This window comes from Schistocerca cancellata, chromosome 11 (genome assembly GCF_023864275.1).
Source record: "Schistocerca cancellata isolate TAMUIC-IGC-003103 chromosome 11, iqSchCanc2.1, whole genome shotgun sequence".
NCBI classification, from domain to species: Eukaryota; Metazoa; Arthropoda; class Insecta; order Orthoptera; family Acrididae; genus Schistocerca; species Schistocerca cancellata.
In genome coordinates, this window is record NC_064636.1 from 120,562,490 (window position 1) to 120,575,429 (window position 12,940).

The 12,940-nt window shown below is 44.8% G+C and overlaps 1 protein-coding gene across 1 annotated transcript in view; it reads right to left on the reverse strand.

Moving 5' to 3' along the window:
• The window catches only part of LOC126108308 (ankyrin-1-like), a 62,614-nt gene that overhangs the window by 23,138 nt on the left and 26,536 nt on the right, over nucleotides 1-12,940 (reverse strand). The window contains exon 2 of the mRNA XM_049913529.1: nucleotides 2,768-3,341. Coding sequence (XP_049769486.1) covers nucleotides 2,768-3,330 — 563 coding nt within the window. The 5' untranslated portion in view covers nucleotides 3,331-3,341. The remainder of the gene's footprint in view (nucleotides 1-2,767; nucleotides 3,342-12,940) is intronic.

Consider the following 12,940-nt stretch of genomic DNA (forward strand, 5'->3'; position numbering starts at 1 on the left):
AAGGCACAGCATTGAGTGTGACGATGTTATTGTGCTCGCTGGAGTATTCTCTTCTTGTTTGCCTCCAGTGTGCATGACTAGCCCCAGTGCTCATAGCTCCTGCTTTACTGGATATCTCAGGGAGTCATACCCTGCTCTTTGGGGCTAGTCACCCAGGGGTAGCGTCTTTTTTAGTAATCAGGAAAGTCCTCAGTCCCGGGTTCGAACCTCTCAGTCGCTTAAATTTTGAATAAGAATAATCAGCATTGGTGTCTGAAGACTTGCAGCATAAGGTGTCACCCTCTTACGGCCAACAGCCTTTCCAAAGAGGGCGGAGGGGCCCACAGAGGTTCAGGGCACTCTTTCCCTTGAGGCTGGAAACTGCTCCTAAATGAGGACAAATTGGCAATGACCAACAACATGAGCATACAGAAGGTCAAGTAAACCACTGCATAAAGATACGTAACGTGCATCAACATGACATGTGTCATGTGATTCAATAAGAGCCATAACGGTCTCTCCATTGGCAAAAGACTAGTCCCACATTCAAACCTCCAGGCGAGGAGGCCCAAGGGGGAGGTGACCACGAGAAAAAGGTTGAGTAACCAACATTGTATGATTCGGGAGCTGGAAAGTGAGGAGTTCGAATGTGGTTGAGAAGCCAGAAAATAAGAAACGGGAAATTCTGAGGACATATGTTGCTATAGTGATGTGGAAATGGGAAAGGGGAAAAGATTTCTGGCCACATGAGAATACGGTAGTAGCAATAGCAGCAGATAACAGGAGTAGGATTCAGTATCAATAGAAAGGCAGGGCAGAAAGTGAGATACTGTGACCGGATGAGTATAGATGTTCTCGTGAGAATCGACAGCAAACCAACAACATCCATAGTTCAGGTATACATGATGACGTCACAAGTTGAAGGTGGAGAGAGAGAGAGAAAGTATGAGGATATTGAACAGGTAATTCGGTACATATGTAATAGTCATGGAGGTATTGAAACGCAACCGTACGGGAAGGAGTAGAAGAGAGGGTTACACGAAAATATGTACTTGATAATAGGAATAGGAGAGAAGAAAGGCTAGTTAAGTTCTACAGTAAATTTATCCTAGTAATAGCTGGTATAGTCTAGTCAAGAATCTTGAGACAATGGGTATACTTGGAAAAGGACCGAAATATGGGAGGTTTAAAGTCACACTATATTATTGTCAGGCAAACATTTTGAAATCAGATACTGGACTGTAAAGCATACCCAGGAGTACATATAGACTCATAACAATTTAGCAGTGATGAAGAGTAGGCTGAATTTTACGAGACTCGTCAGGAGCAATCGATGTACAAAGAAGTGGAATGCAGTAGTGCTAAGGAAACAAGAGATCAGATTTATGTTCTCTGAGGCTACAGATACTGCGATAATAAGCAGCTCAATAGGTAGTTCAGTCGAAGAGGAATGGGTATCTAACAACGACAGTAGCAGAAGTTGGAAAGAAAAACGTAGGTACAAAGAAGCTAACTGCGAAGAAACCATGGAAAATATAAGAAATCCTTCAGTTGATCAATCAAAGAAAGAAGTTCAAAAATATTCAGGAAAATTCAGTAATAGAAAAATATGTCACTTAAGGATGAAATGAATAGGAAGTGCAGAGAAGCTAAGGTGAAATGGCTGCACGAAAAATGTGAAGAAATCAAAGAAGAAATGATTCTTGGGACGACTGATGCAGCATATAGGAAAGTCAAAGCAATCTTCCACGGAATTAAAAGCAAGCGTGGTAACATTGAGAGCACAATGGGAATTCCAGTGTTAAATACAGAGGCGAGATCGGATAGTTGGAAAGAGTACACTGAAGGCCTCTCTGATTGGAACAACTTGTCCGATGGCGTGACAGAAGAACAGACAGGAGTCGGTACGGAAAATATTGGTGATTAGAATCAGAATTTAAAACCGCTTTGAAAAATTTAAAATCAAAGAAGGCATAAGGTATAGACAACATTCAATCAGAAGTTCTAAAATCATTGGGGGAGGTGGCAAAAGGTCTATTCTCACTGGTGTGTAGAATGTATGAGTCTGGCAATATACAATCTGACTATATTTCTCTCAATCATCACGATTTGGAAGACTGCAAGAGCAGAGAAGTGTGAGAATTATCGCACAATCAGGTTAACAGCTGACGCATCCACGTTTCTGACAAGGATAATACACAGGAAAATGGAAAAGAAAATTGAAGTTCCATGACGTTCATAGGATTTGTGGTCCTGGAGAAAGCGTTCGGCAATATCAAATGTTGCAAGATGTTTGAAATTCTGAGAAAATACGGGTAACCCATAGGAGAAGTCGTGTAATTTGCAATATGTACGAGAGGCAAGAAGGTAAAATAAGAGTGGAAGACCAGACCGAAGCACTCGGGTTAGGAAGGGTGTCAGACAGAGATGTAATCTTTCGCTCTACTGTTCAATCTATATACCGAAGAAGCGATGACGGAAATAATGGAAAGATTGAAGAGTGGAATTAAAATTCAGGGTGAAATGATATCATAAGTTTTGCTGATGACTGATTCTCTCGGTGACAGTGAAGAAGAATTACAGGGTTTGCTGAATGGAATGAACAGTCTAATACGTACAGAATATGGAATCGGAGTAAATCAGAGAAAGGCGAAATTGATAAGAAGCAGAAGAAGTGAAAACAGCGAGAGACTTAGCATCGTGACTGACGATCAGTAAGTAGATGACGAACAAAGCAAGGGCGACGTCAAATTCACGCTAGCACTGGGAAAAAGGGAATCGTGCTTACCTGGCTTCTGCTGGTGGCTCACCGAGCATTCTGCTGACTTCAATGACTTCTTGCGGGTGCTCGAGCACAGCGTCCGCCCAGCCCTGCGTGGCCATCACCTGCAGGTGGTCCTTTATGAAGGCGACGGCAGCCCTGGTGGCGTCCGGGCACGAGTGCCTCACTGCCGTGACGGCCGTCGCCGCTGCGGTCTCGACGGCCAACTGCGAGATCAGCTGCCGCTCGCAGGCAGCCTTCAGGGCCGACAAGCCGTACTTGTCGGCCGCCGCCAACAGCTGGGGGGCCGTGTCGGGCAGCTGGGGGGCCCGCAGGGTATACGCGTAGGCCACCAGGAGCCTCAGCACCGGGCCCTCCACGTCGTCGATGCTCACCTGGCCGCAGCTGGCCTCCAGCATGTCGTGCGCGAACATCGCTTCGAACACGGGGCTCGCGGCTGCCAACACGGCCCTGTGAGCCGCCACCCTCGTCTCGCCCGCCACCAGCGTCACCAGGGCGCCTTCACCCCCGTCTAGCAGGGCGGCCAGGGCCTCGGTTGTGGTGTTCTGAACCTCCGTAACTGCCGACATGGTGGGTGGTCCTGAAACACAGTGCCACTGAGCAGCCCTCACACTGCACCCTCGACACTTGTACGAGGCGCATGCAGACCTGTATGAAATGAAACAACAGCTGGTGAGTGTTGTCCACCCTAAATCAATTGCAACGTCACCAGTTTCCTTCAAATGACAAGGGTCCGTACTGCTTCGTGATCACCTAAGGTTTGTAACTACCAGCGTCGTACTATGATAAACTGCTTTCACCTTCTAAAAATGTTATCGTTCTCAGTCAAAAGATGGTTTATATATGACATAGCAAAAAAATGGCAAAGCAACAAACTTCTTTCAGCACTAAAGTTACAGGACTTATATTTAAATCCAAGCTCGTGGCACCTCTGAGAAAAATTTTCTTCCTCCTTATCTCAGGTTCCACATATCAGTCACACATCAGAAGCAATGTACATGTAATGCAGAAATCATTTTCCTCGGTGAATGTCTCAGGGTAGGCACGATTAAACTTTACCGGCCCCCTTGACCGAGCGGTTCTAGGCGCTTCAATCCGGAACCGCGCGCCTGCTACGGTCGCAGGTTCGAATCCTGCCTCGGGTATGGATGTGTGTGATGTCCTTAGGTTAGTTAGGTTTTCGTAGTTCTAGGTTCTATTGGACTGATGACCTCCGATGTTAAGTCCCATAGTGCTCAGAGCCATTTGAACCGTTCTGAACCACTGTAAGAGTCTAAATTCATTAGTATGTTTAACTCTCCTTTTAACAGACTGATATCTGTGTCTTCTTTCTTAAGAAAAAGATTCAGCGCCCACCTCCATCGTAAACAATGCTGCATAATACAATCATAAATCATGTCGCCATTTTATCCGAATGTTGCAAGCTATGGTGTACCCAGGTATTTCTAGGTTGAGCAGTTTAGGAATTAAACTCGTTGCCTCCATTTCCAGAACGTGTGTTGTGGAACATTCGCACAAATATTTATTTGTACCTCCTTTTGGCGTGGACGTGTTTGTATAGCATCTTTGCCCCACAGAACGTTCGGATACTTATTAGATGACAGATACGTCATGGCTAAACCAAAGTAAGCTCTATCACAGCTCCGACATCACTCTTGACTCTCCTGGTCGTATTTGGGGGCAAACGACGGAGTCAGTGAAATAGTTCCACACCCTACAGTGTAAACTGGTTTCCGAAATTGAGACAAGTGGGTTTCGCGAGCACGGCGTCCACTTTTTTCGAAACGTGCCGACTTATCTCCATTCCACCAGCGTAAGACGTCTGCCGGACCGTTACGGTGCCAGCAGTGCGCCTAAGAATTCGTCCCAAGGCTTCTGTCGCGCCCACTCGACGTGGATCGAGGCGCCGAGGCAGTGCTGTACGGAGTGTAGCGCCGGAGGTCACCTCAGGGTCGCAGGCCAACACATGCACTGCAGACTTCTGGAAGCCACCCGACCAACCCGAGTCTTCCTTTCCCATCCCTCGTTAGTTGTACATTTGCTTCCGTTTTACATCGCTTTGTGGTTTTTTCGCCTCCCCATTCCAAGTATGCACTCAATGTTATAGGCTCAAAACTTTGGACACTGGCGTTGTAATCGCATAGTGAACGACTTTTTACTGTTGTTTACAGGTATTGTTACCGTATTTTCCTACATCCAAGTGGTGCTGCATGTAAATAAACGAAGCGGTAAAAGCTGTAAAGCCGTTTACATTTCCATACAGTCTTCGAGCATCGATATGTTCCTCGTCTAAGAATCAGACGTCATTGTCTTATAAATGTTTAACGTATCCTGAGATCAGTGGTGTAGTATTCTACTTTATTGTGACACTCACAATGCGACTGTAGTTTACACTGAGCTTTCGCAGATTCTTTCACTCAAACGGTTTTTTAGGTAATCACAAATTTGCCAAGATACTGAGCGGGATCGTGTCTGAATTATTAGTAGACAGAGAGCCATGGTCCCGATCACCTTCAGCATATTTTGGAGACACTATCTTCGTGCGTGTCTGCGCCGTGTAACCGGCAGAGAAACGTGTGTGAAATGCAAGTAGTGGCCTGGATATGCAGGGCGTGGCGGTGAGACACTCTGGGCTCTCATTCGGGAGGACAGTGGTTCGACCACACACCGTGCAGTGGTCTGCAGACGAAGGGCGAATGAATGGATGTGGCTGCTTGTCATTTGTGTCTTCTGGACCGGTTTTCTGTTTGCTGCCCTCCCACACAGGTTTTTCTTCATAGAGTGTCTCTCAATAGGAGTGCCGTGATGGTGCCCTAGGAGAGGCATGACCTTTAAGGTAGCCCTACCGGTCTTCATTACCGAATGTTCCACAAATTGCAACAGGTATTTAGCTGTCTGTGTCTCATTTCCCAGGAAAACCATGAGGAAGTGGTCTCATTTCGTCCATCATTAAAGTTGTTTACAAGCTTTTCAATGAGTACGACGTGCATTAAACTACTTTTCAATATTTATATAATTTCCAATGGTGGTGATGTTTTCTTCTGCAGTGCAATTTCCGTGTGTGGGTCACACAAGTCAGAAACGATTTCACGGTGCCATCAATTTGGAATCATTACAGTCGTCTCATCAGTATGAATTGCAAACTTCTTTATTCTTTTTCCATCCAAATTCGAAATTAATCAGCAAAAGCACTCTACGCCCTCTAAGGTTTTTTATTAATGAGTAAACATTTGGCAGAGCTTTTGATATTAATAGATCACTTTCTTCCACCCCTCAGAGGCGTTTTCGATGTGATGGGGCCTTCCACTGTAATTCCACATGTCTGATGGCATCTGGTCTTTATCAACCAACTGGTCCAGAAATAGTCAAATAATCGACGAAACTAGTTTTTCAGACAGTATTTTCTGAATAGACAGCCAACCATGATCCAATATTTCTAAGACAATATATCGTACTCTGAATAGATTGTTAGATAACAATGTCTTTCTTCGTTTCATTAAGAGGGGACTTCTTTCCCGTCGTTGATTAAAATTAAAATTGCAACTCGTAATCTCTGGTTCAGGAAATAAATTCCCAGCTGATTGGAATGGACATTAGCAATTTCTAGAGTCATTATGAGAGAAGCAGGGTTCCATCCGAGCACATTTTTATTTGTTAAGTAATAGTAAATATTTGGACTATGTACTATGTCTCAAATAGTGAGGTGCATTCTGACTCCTACCATGTACACAATTGTCTTTCATGATTCAAACCAACTGTTAGTGGTTAAATTGTGCTCTGTGCGAAATTTTGCCAGGCAGCTTCCCCTTTCATTCCCTTACTTCACTTCTTTTCTCCTCCAACTTTTTTTCCGCTTCGTATTCTGCCTATCGATTTCGAGTGCGCCATCACAAGTTTTCATCTCGCTTAACGATCTGACCAATTTCTTCTCTCTCAAAAAGCATTTCCTTAATCTCTTCGTCATTTTCGGAACCAGTTCGCGTGCAAGCCAGTACTTCTGCAACTGGTTTGGCTGTGTGTCTGTCCTGGCTGTGGTAACGACTTCTCTGTCCAGCTCAGACATCAATAAGATGTTAGTGTTTTCGGCCGAGAACGATATTAAACAAATTTCCAGTGACGTCAGGGAGAAATCTAGGGAGGAGTTATTCTCAAACACACGCATTTCTTGCTACCAGATGCTGAGACGAAGACAGGCATTGTGAAGAATCTAGCCACACCAAGATCGAGGACCCAGATTAAAATACATAAGCATAATCATCGTCCAACGGGGGCATTCGATCTGCAACGCTACACTTTTTTCTCGGCCAATTTCTGTAGGGAAAATGCGGAATTTGTGAGACATCGTGGAATATTCCACTTCAGCCCCTTCAGCCCAACAGCTGACAGCACCGTATGTAGCCTCCAAAGTGGCGTCCGTAAAGGAGGTGCGACCCAAGCAGAGAGCTGTCACTGAGTTTCTTTAGGATGAAAACCAGAGCGTCGAAGATGTTCATACCCGCTTGCAGAATGTCTGAGGAGATTTGGCAGTGAACAGAAGCACTGCGAGTCGTAGTGCGAGGTGTCTGTCAGCGTCAGAAGAGCTTACTGGTGATCAACGCCTGGCCTAGCAGCGCCATCGTCGCAGCAAGGTTGTGCATATCTGGCCGACCCCCGCGTGTCGGTCAGCTGCAAGACGGCTGTGACTTCTGCGATGTGGGCACGTGCTCTCCTTCAAGGTGACCGGTGGATCACTCAGAGCTGAACAACCCGCATCTCGCACCTTCCGACTTCCGTCTGTTTGGTCCAACGAAGGATGTACTCCACGGCAAGCAGTACACGGATGATGGGCAGGTCACTGATGCCGCAAGACGTGAGTGGCTAATCAACTGTTTATTCACTCTGTCAGTTTTATCAGTTTATGAAACAACCAGATGAAACTGGCCATGTCAGCTATATGAACACTTTTTCAACCACTCTCTGGGTTTGCAATGTAGCTAATTATTACGAATTGTCATCTTACATCGAAAGCGTAGCTTACCACGGAGCTGGGAGGAGAGCAGAATTTTGGTTCTCACGCTGGCACAGCTGATTTCAAGTGAATAACTTCAGTACTTTCGGAGATATAAATTTTTACCTAAAGGACGACTGTGATGGATTCATCTATAGTATCAATTGAAACTACAACCAGAAGTACAGGTCCATAAAATCTAATTGTCTGGAATTTTCTTTCTTTTCATTACCACAGATTTCTGACTAAATAGAAAGTACTTTGGAAAATTATTATTTCATTGTGTTATGGTTATGTAAGTGTTTTGCTGGGTCTGAGGACATACGTTGAAATTATATGGAAATTAAGTAAATCTATGTGTGAGAACGTTTCTTGTACAATAGTGGAATTTGTGACGTATGCCCGACTTACTTTGGTTTTGCAAAAGGCAGCCAGAAGGGTCGTTGAGTATTAAATCTGTAAGTAATTTATGTTGCGGAATGGAATCTAATTTTGTCTTCATTAAATTTTATTTAGTTTTGGAATTACGTGATTTCCAGTCTAAATTACCTGCAGTAATCTGATTGTCATTAAAAATACCTTCAGTATACAAGTGCTCGAAATGATCTGATTGGCTGTTTAATATATTAGCCAATAGGAATGAAGCATATCCCGTGCGTATCAGTATGGCTTTGTGCCTCCGATCTAGGAGCTGATGAAGTCGTTCGGGAGCCATCTTCTGGTAAACGCCTATGTTAAATCGCGCTGATCAAATTTATTCCAAAATAACGAAATTTGTGCGTTTTATTGCTTCTTTTACCGTTGACAAAGAGCGACTACAGTACTGAATATTTTGTGAGAGCTTGAGATTTGTGAGTGATTTATTTTAGGAGATATTCGAATATGAACATTTTATTTCGTACACAAACACTGCGCGGCGTGTTTCGTGCTGATTACGAGACATTATATGCATTATAGTAATGTTTCTATACTGAGTCTGGGTGAGTGATTTCACTGACTTTTGTTTTCAAATTTTATTGGAATGCCGCAATTGTTAAATCAGCCCAGAATTTTGCCATTCTGCATGCTTTTCGAGGAGCTAAGGACTGCACTGAGTGCAGGTGATTTCTGGAGGAGACAATATTCCATAAAACCACATTTAAAAAGTCTGTAGAGCCAACGTCAAATCCTGACTCTGCGAATACATCACAACTACATTCGTATGGCTCTCGCACAGATCACGAAGACAAGTTTAGACTGATTACTGCACACACAGAGGCACTTTAATGATTCTTTACACACCCCTGAACGTGAATGGACCATGAGTAACTCTTAGTAAGTGATACGATGGATGTACCCACTGCCATGCACTTCACAGTCGTTACAAGGGTGTAGATAAGTGAGACTCAGTTTGGGAGGAGGAAGAATCACACTATCTTTTAAGGGACTGTAACTGATTGGTTCCTCCAGTAAATGTAAGGGCCTTGCTGCTCTCACACGTAGACAACTCGGGTAATACATAACGAGTCCGTAATAATGAGCAATACATCATCCATCTGCGGTAACTATAGACTTTGCATTACTGTACTGAAACTTCCTGCAGAGCTGAAAGGAACATTTAGAACTTAACGGTCGTTACTGAAAGAAACCCATAGTGTGTGGCTTTTTCAGTCCTTATTACGACCATGTGCTCCCTCTGAACGTCATCACGTCATCAGCGCACACAAATGCAACTGTGAGGCTACATAAATGGTCGGCTGTCAATCGGTTTTTTTTTCGCTGCATGCAGACATCGTGAAGTGATCAATGGGCAGACTTACTCACAACAGAGTCAGTGCCCATACTGACACATACGATGAGTTTCTTTATGCACTTAGTCGGGGAACTGCGATTGTGCAACACTATTGCATTGTAAGTAACATATGAGACACTTCACCCGGCTAAAAACCAGGACGCCCTTCCTGCTGAAAAAGACACACGCGAGATTCTCCTGTCCTCCGGCAAAGTGGCTCTGCTTCCCCACTCTAACCACCAACCTCCGAAAACCATGCAGTCCTTAAAGGACTGCTTAAAACCTGTTCGTGGCTCAAAGTCATATCCCTTATCAGTGAAGAGCCGTCGAATGACTAATCAGTTGAGTGGAAAAAGCTAGTCAAGAGGTATCGATTATATTTATCAAATCACCTACCAAATGTCTGAAGTATGGCAAGCTGCAATCATTCTGGAGTGTTATACATGTGAGAAACAGATTTCCTCTGGAAAAAATTAACAGCAGCTACTGCACCTTACAAACACATTTTCTTTTGCGAACTTCCAGCATGCTGCAGTACCTTAGGGCAACAACTACTATTCATCAGTACATAAAAAAACAGCCCAAGTTGCAAATTTTTACTTCTTATTCAATCGATGACCAGTTTCGAGCCGAGACCCATTTTGAAAACGTCATAACATAATCGGATGCTGTTTTTGACTTATGATGATTTGAAAATGGGTCTCGGCCCGAAATTAGTCATCGAATGAATGAAAAGTAAAAATTATCTACTCCGACTTGTTTCCCTTTCTACTGACTTTTTTTGCCACTGAGTTCTTGGTCGTAAGCTTGTATAATAAATCCATCTGAAAAACCTACACAAGGCAAAATTCTAACTTCAATAAAAGTCGAACTGAAGAATTGTTAATCTCACAAACTAAGAATCAAAAGTAGTCTTTCCTCACCTGGGTTCCGCGAGTTCCGGAATCTGTACAGAAAAATGGAGTAGACAGCAACATGAACATCATTTCCGCCCTTTTTATTGCTCACGAAAGCCACACATTGCATGATGTACCACCACACAGCGAGACCTTCAGAGGTGGTTGTCCAGATTGTAATACCTCTAATACCCAGTAGCACGTCCTCTTGCATTGATGCATGCCTGTATTCGTCGTGGCATACTATCCACAAGTTGATCAAGGCACTGTTGGTCCAGATTGTCCCACCCCTCAATGGCGATTCGGCGTAGATCCGTCAGAGTGGTTGGTGGGTTATGTCGTCCGTAAAGAGCCCTTTTCAGTCTGTCCCAGGCATGTTTTGTAGGGTTCATGTCGGGAGAATGTGTTCGCCACTAGTCGAGCAATGTCATTATCCTGATGGAAATCATTCACAATATCTGCACGATGGGGGCGCGAATTGTCGTCCATCAAGACGAATGCCTCGCCAATATGCTACCGATATGGTTGCACTATCGGTCGGAGGATGGCATTCACGTATCTTACAGCAGTTACGGCGCCTTCCGTGACCACCAGCGGCGTACGTCGTTCAGACTGACCGGGTTGTCTCCAAACACGTCTCGGGCAATAGTCTGGTTAAAGGCATATGCGACACTCACAGTGAAGAGAACGTGATGCCAATACTGAGCGGTCCATTCGGCATGTTGTTGGGCCCATCTGTTCCGCGCTGCACGGTGTCGTGGTTGCGAAGATGGACGTCGGGAGTGAAGTTGCGCATCATGCAGTCTATTGCGCACAGTGAGTCTTAACACGACGTTCTGTGGCTGCACGAAATTGCATTGTTCAACATAGTGGCGTTGCTGTCCGAGCTATTGCGACGCATAATCCGTAGGCAGCGGTCACCCACTGCGGCCTGAGCGAGGCACGTCATCGACAGTTCCTGTCTCTCTGCATCTCGTCTATGTCCGAACAACATCGCTTTGGTTCACTCCGAGATGCCTGGACACTTCCCTTGTTGAGAGCCCCTCCTGGCACAAAGGGACAATGCGGACGCGATCGAATCGCGGTATTTACCGTCTAGGCATGGCTGAACTACATAGAACACGAGCCATGTACCCCCTTCCAGGTGGAATGGCTGGAACTGATTGGCTGTCGGACCCACTCTGTCTAATAGTGGCTGCCCATCGTTGGTTAACATTTTTGGGTGGGTTTCTTGATCTCTGAACAGTCAAAGGGTCTGTGTCTGTGATAGAATATCGACAGTCATCGTCTATCTTTAGGAGTTCTGGGAACCAGGCTGATGCCAAACTTTTGGTGTGTGTGTGTGTGTGTGTGTGTGTGTGTGTGTGTGTGTGTGTGTTTGTCAGGGTCTTTGTAGTTACACTCACTGCACGAGAGGGCTCCCATGAAAAGTGAGTCATGGTAGGGCAATGAAACAATGTTGAAACATTTGTGAGGTTGTGAGGAGATGGGGAAGAGTAACAGTAAACAAACCATTAAAAATCGCATTTTAATTTCCACATGAGAGGGTAATTGCGTTCAGTGTTTACATTCGACGTTACGAACTTCCGTCAGTGTGAAGACCACCTGCATCCACGACAGCCTGGAACCGCCCTAGAGGTACCATTCCACGGCTGTTCACGGCGCTTCGCGAACGGCGGGCCGTGGGATGTCGGGCTGCCGCGACACAGCTCGCGCACTGCGTGCGAGTCGCACATCGCGGCCAGCATTCTCAGCCACGGCAGCAGCAACTTCTTCAACAGTCTGGAGGGCAATCGGCTGTCTGCCTTTCTCAGGGGCAGTTCCCAAGTCGCCATTACTCGAACCACTTTGGCCAACAACGGTGCGGAGAGAAGACGTCTCCTTATTCCGTTAATGCTTCGATACTCGCGAAGAGGAGCACCACTACTGCTGAAGCATCGATAAAACATCTTTCCGTGCTCACCTTGTGCAGATCCATGTTTAATTCATTATGGGGAACGGATCGGGATAGAGATGAGATATAGCAAGGTGTTTTAGATGAAAGTTGTAAGTGCCAAAACGGGTCTATCATTGCTACTAATTGACACAACCTTAAACGTGATTTTCAAGGTGATTTGGAGGTCAAAGTGATGTTTAGAATGGGAAACCAAGTTTTTCATTCAAAATTTAAAGGAGCAGCAAATTCCAGGAATAAAATGGCACATAATTCAAGGTCGTGGCTAGGTTCAATGAAGATAAAATAATCATGTTTTTCGTTCTAGTATGGATTAATTCACAATACGGAAGATGCAGCAAAATTCAATGTTATATACAAACTGGAAGGCGCATAAAGGATCACGTATCGTTGTTGTTGTTGTTGTTGTTGTTGTCTTCAGTCCTGAGACTGGTTTCATGCAGCTCTCCATGCTACTCTATCCTGTGCAAGCTTCTTCATCTCCCAGTACCTACTGCAACCTACATCCTTCTGAATCTGCTTAGTGTATTCATCTCTTGGTCTCCCCCTACGATTTTTACCCTCCACGCTG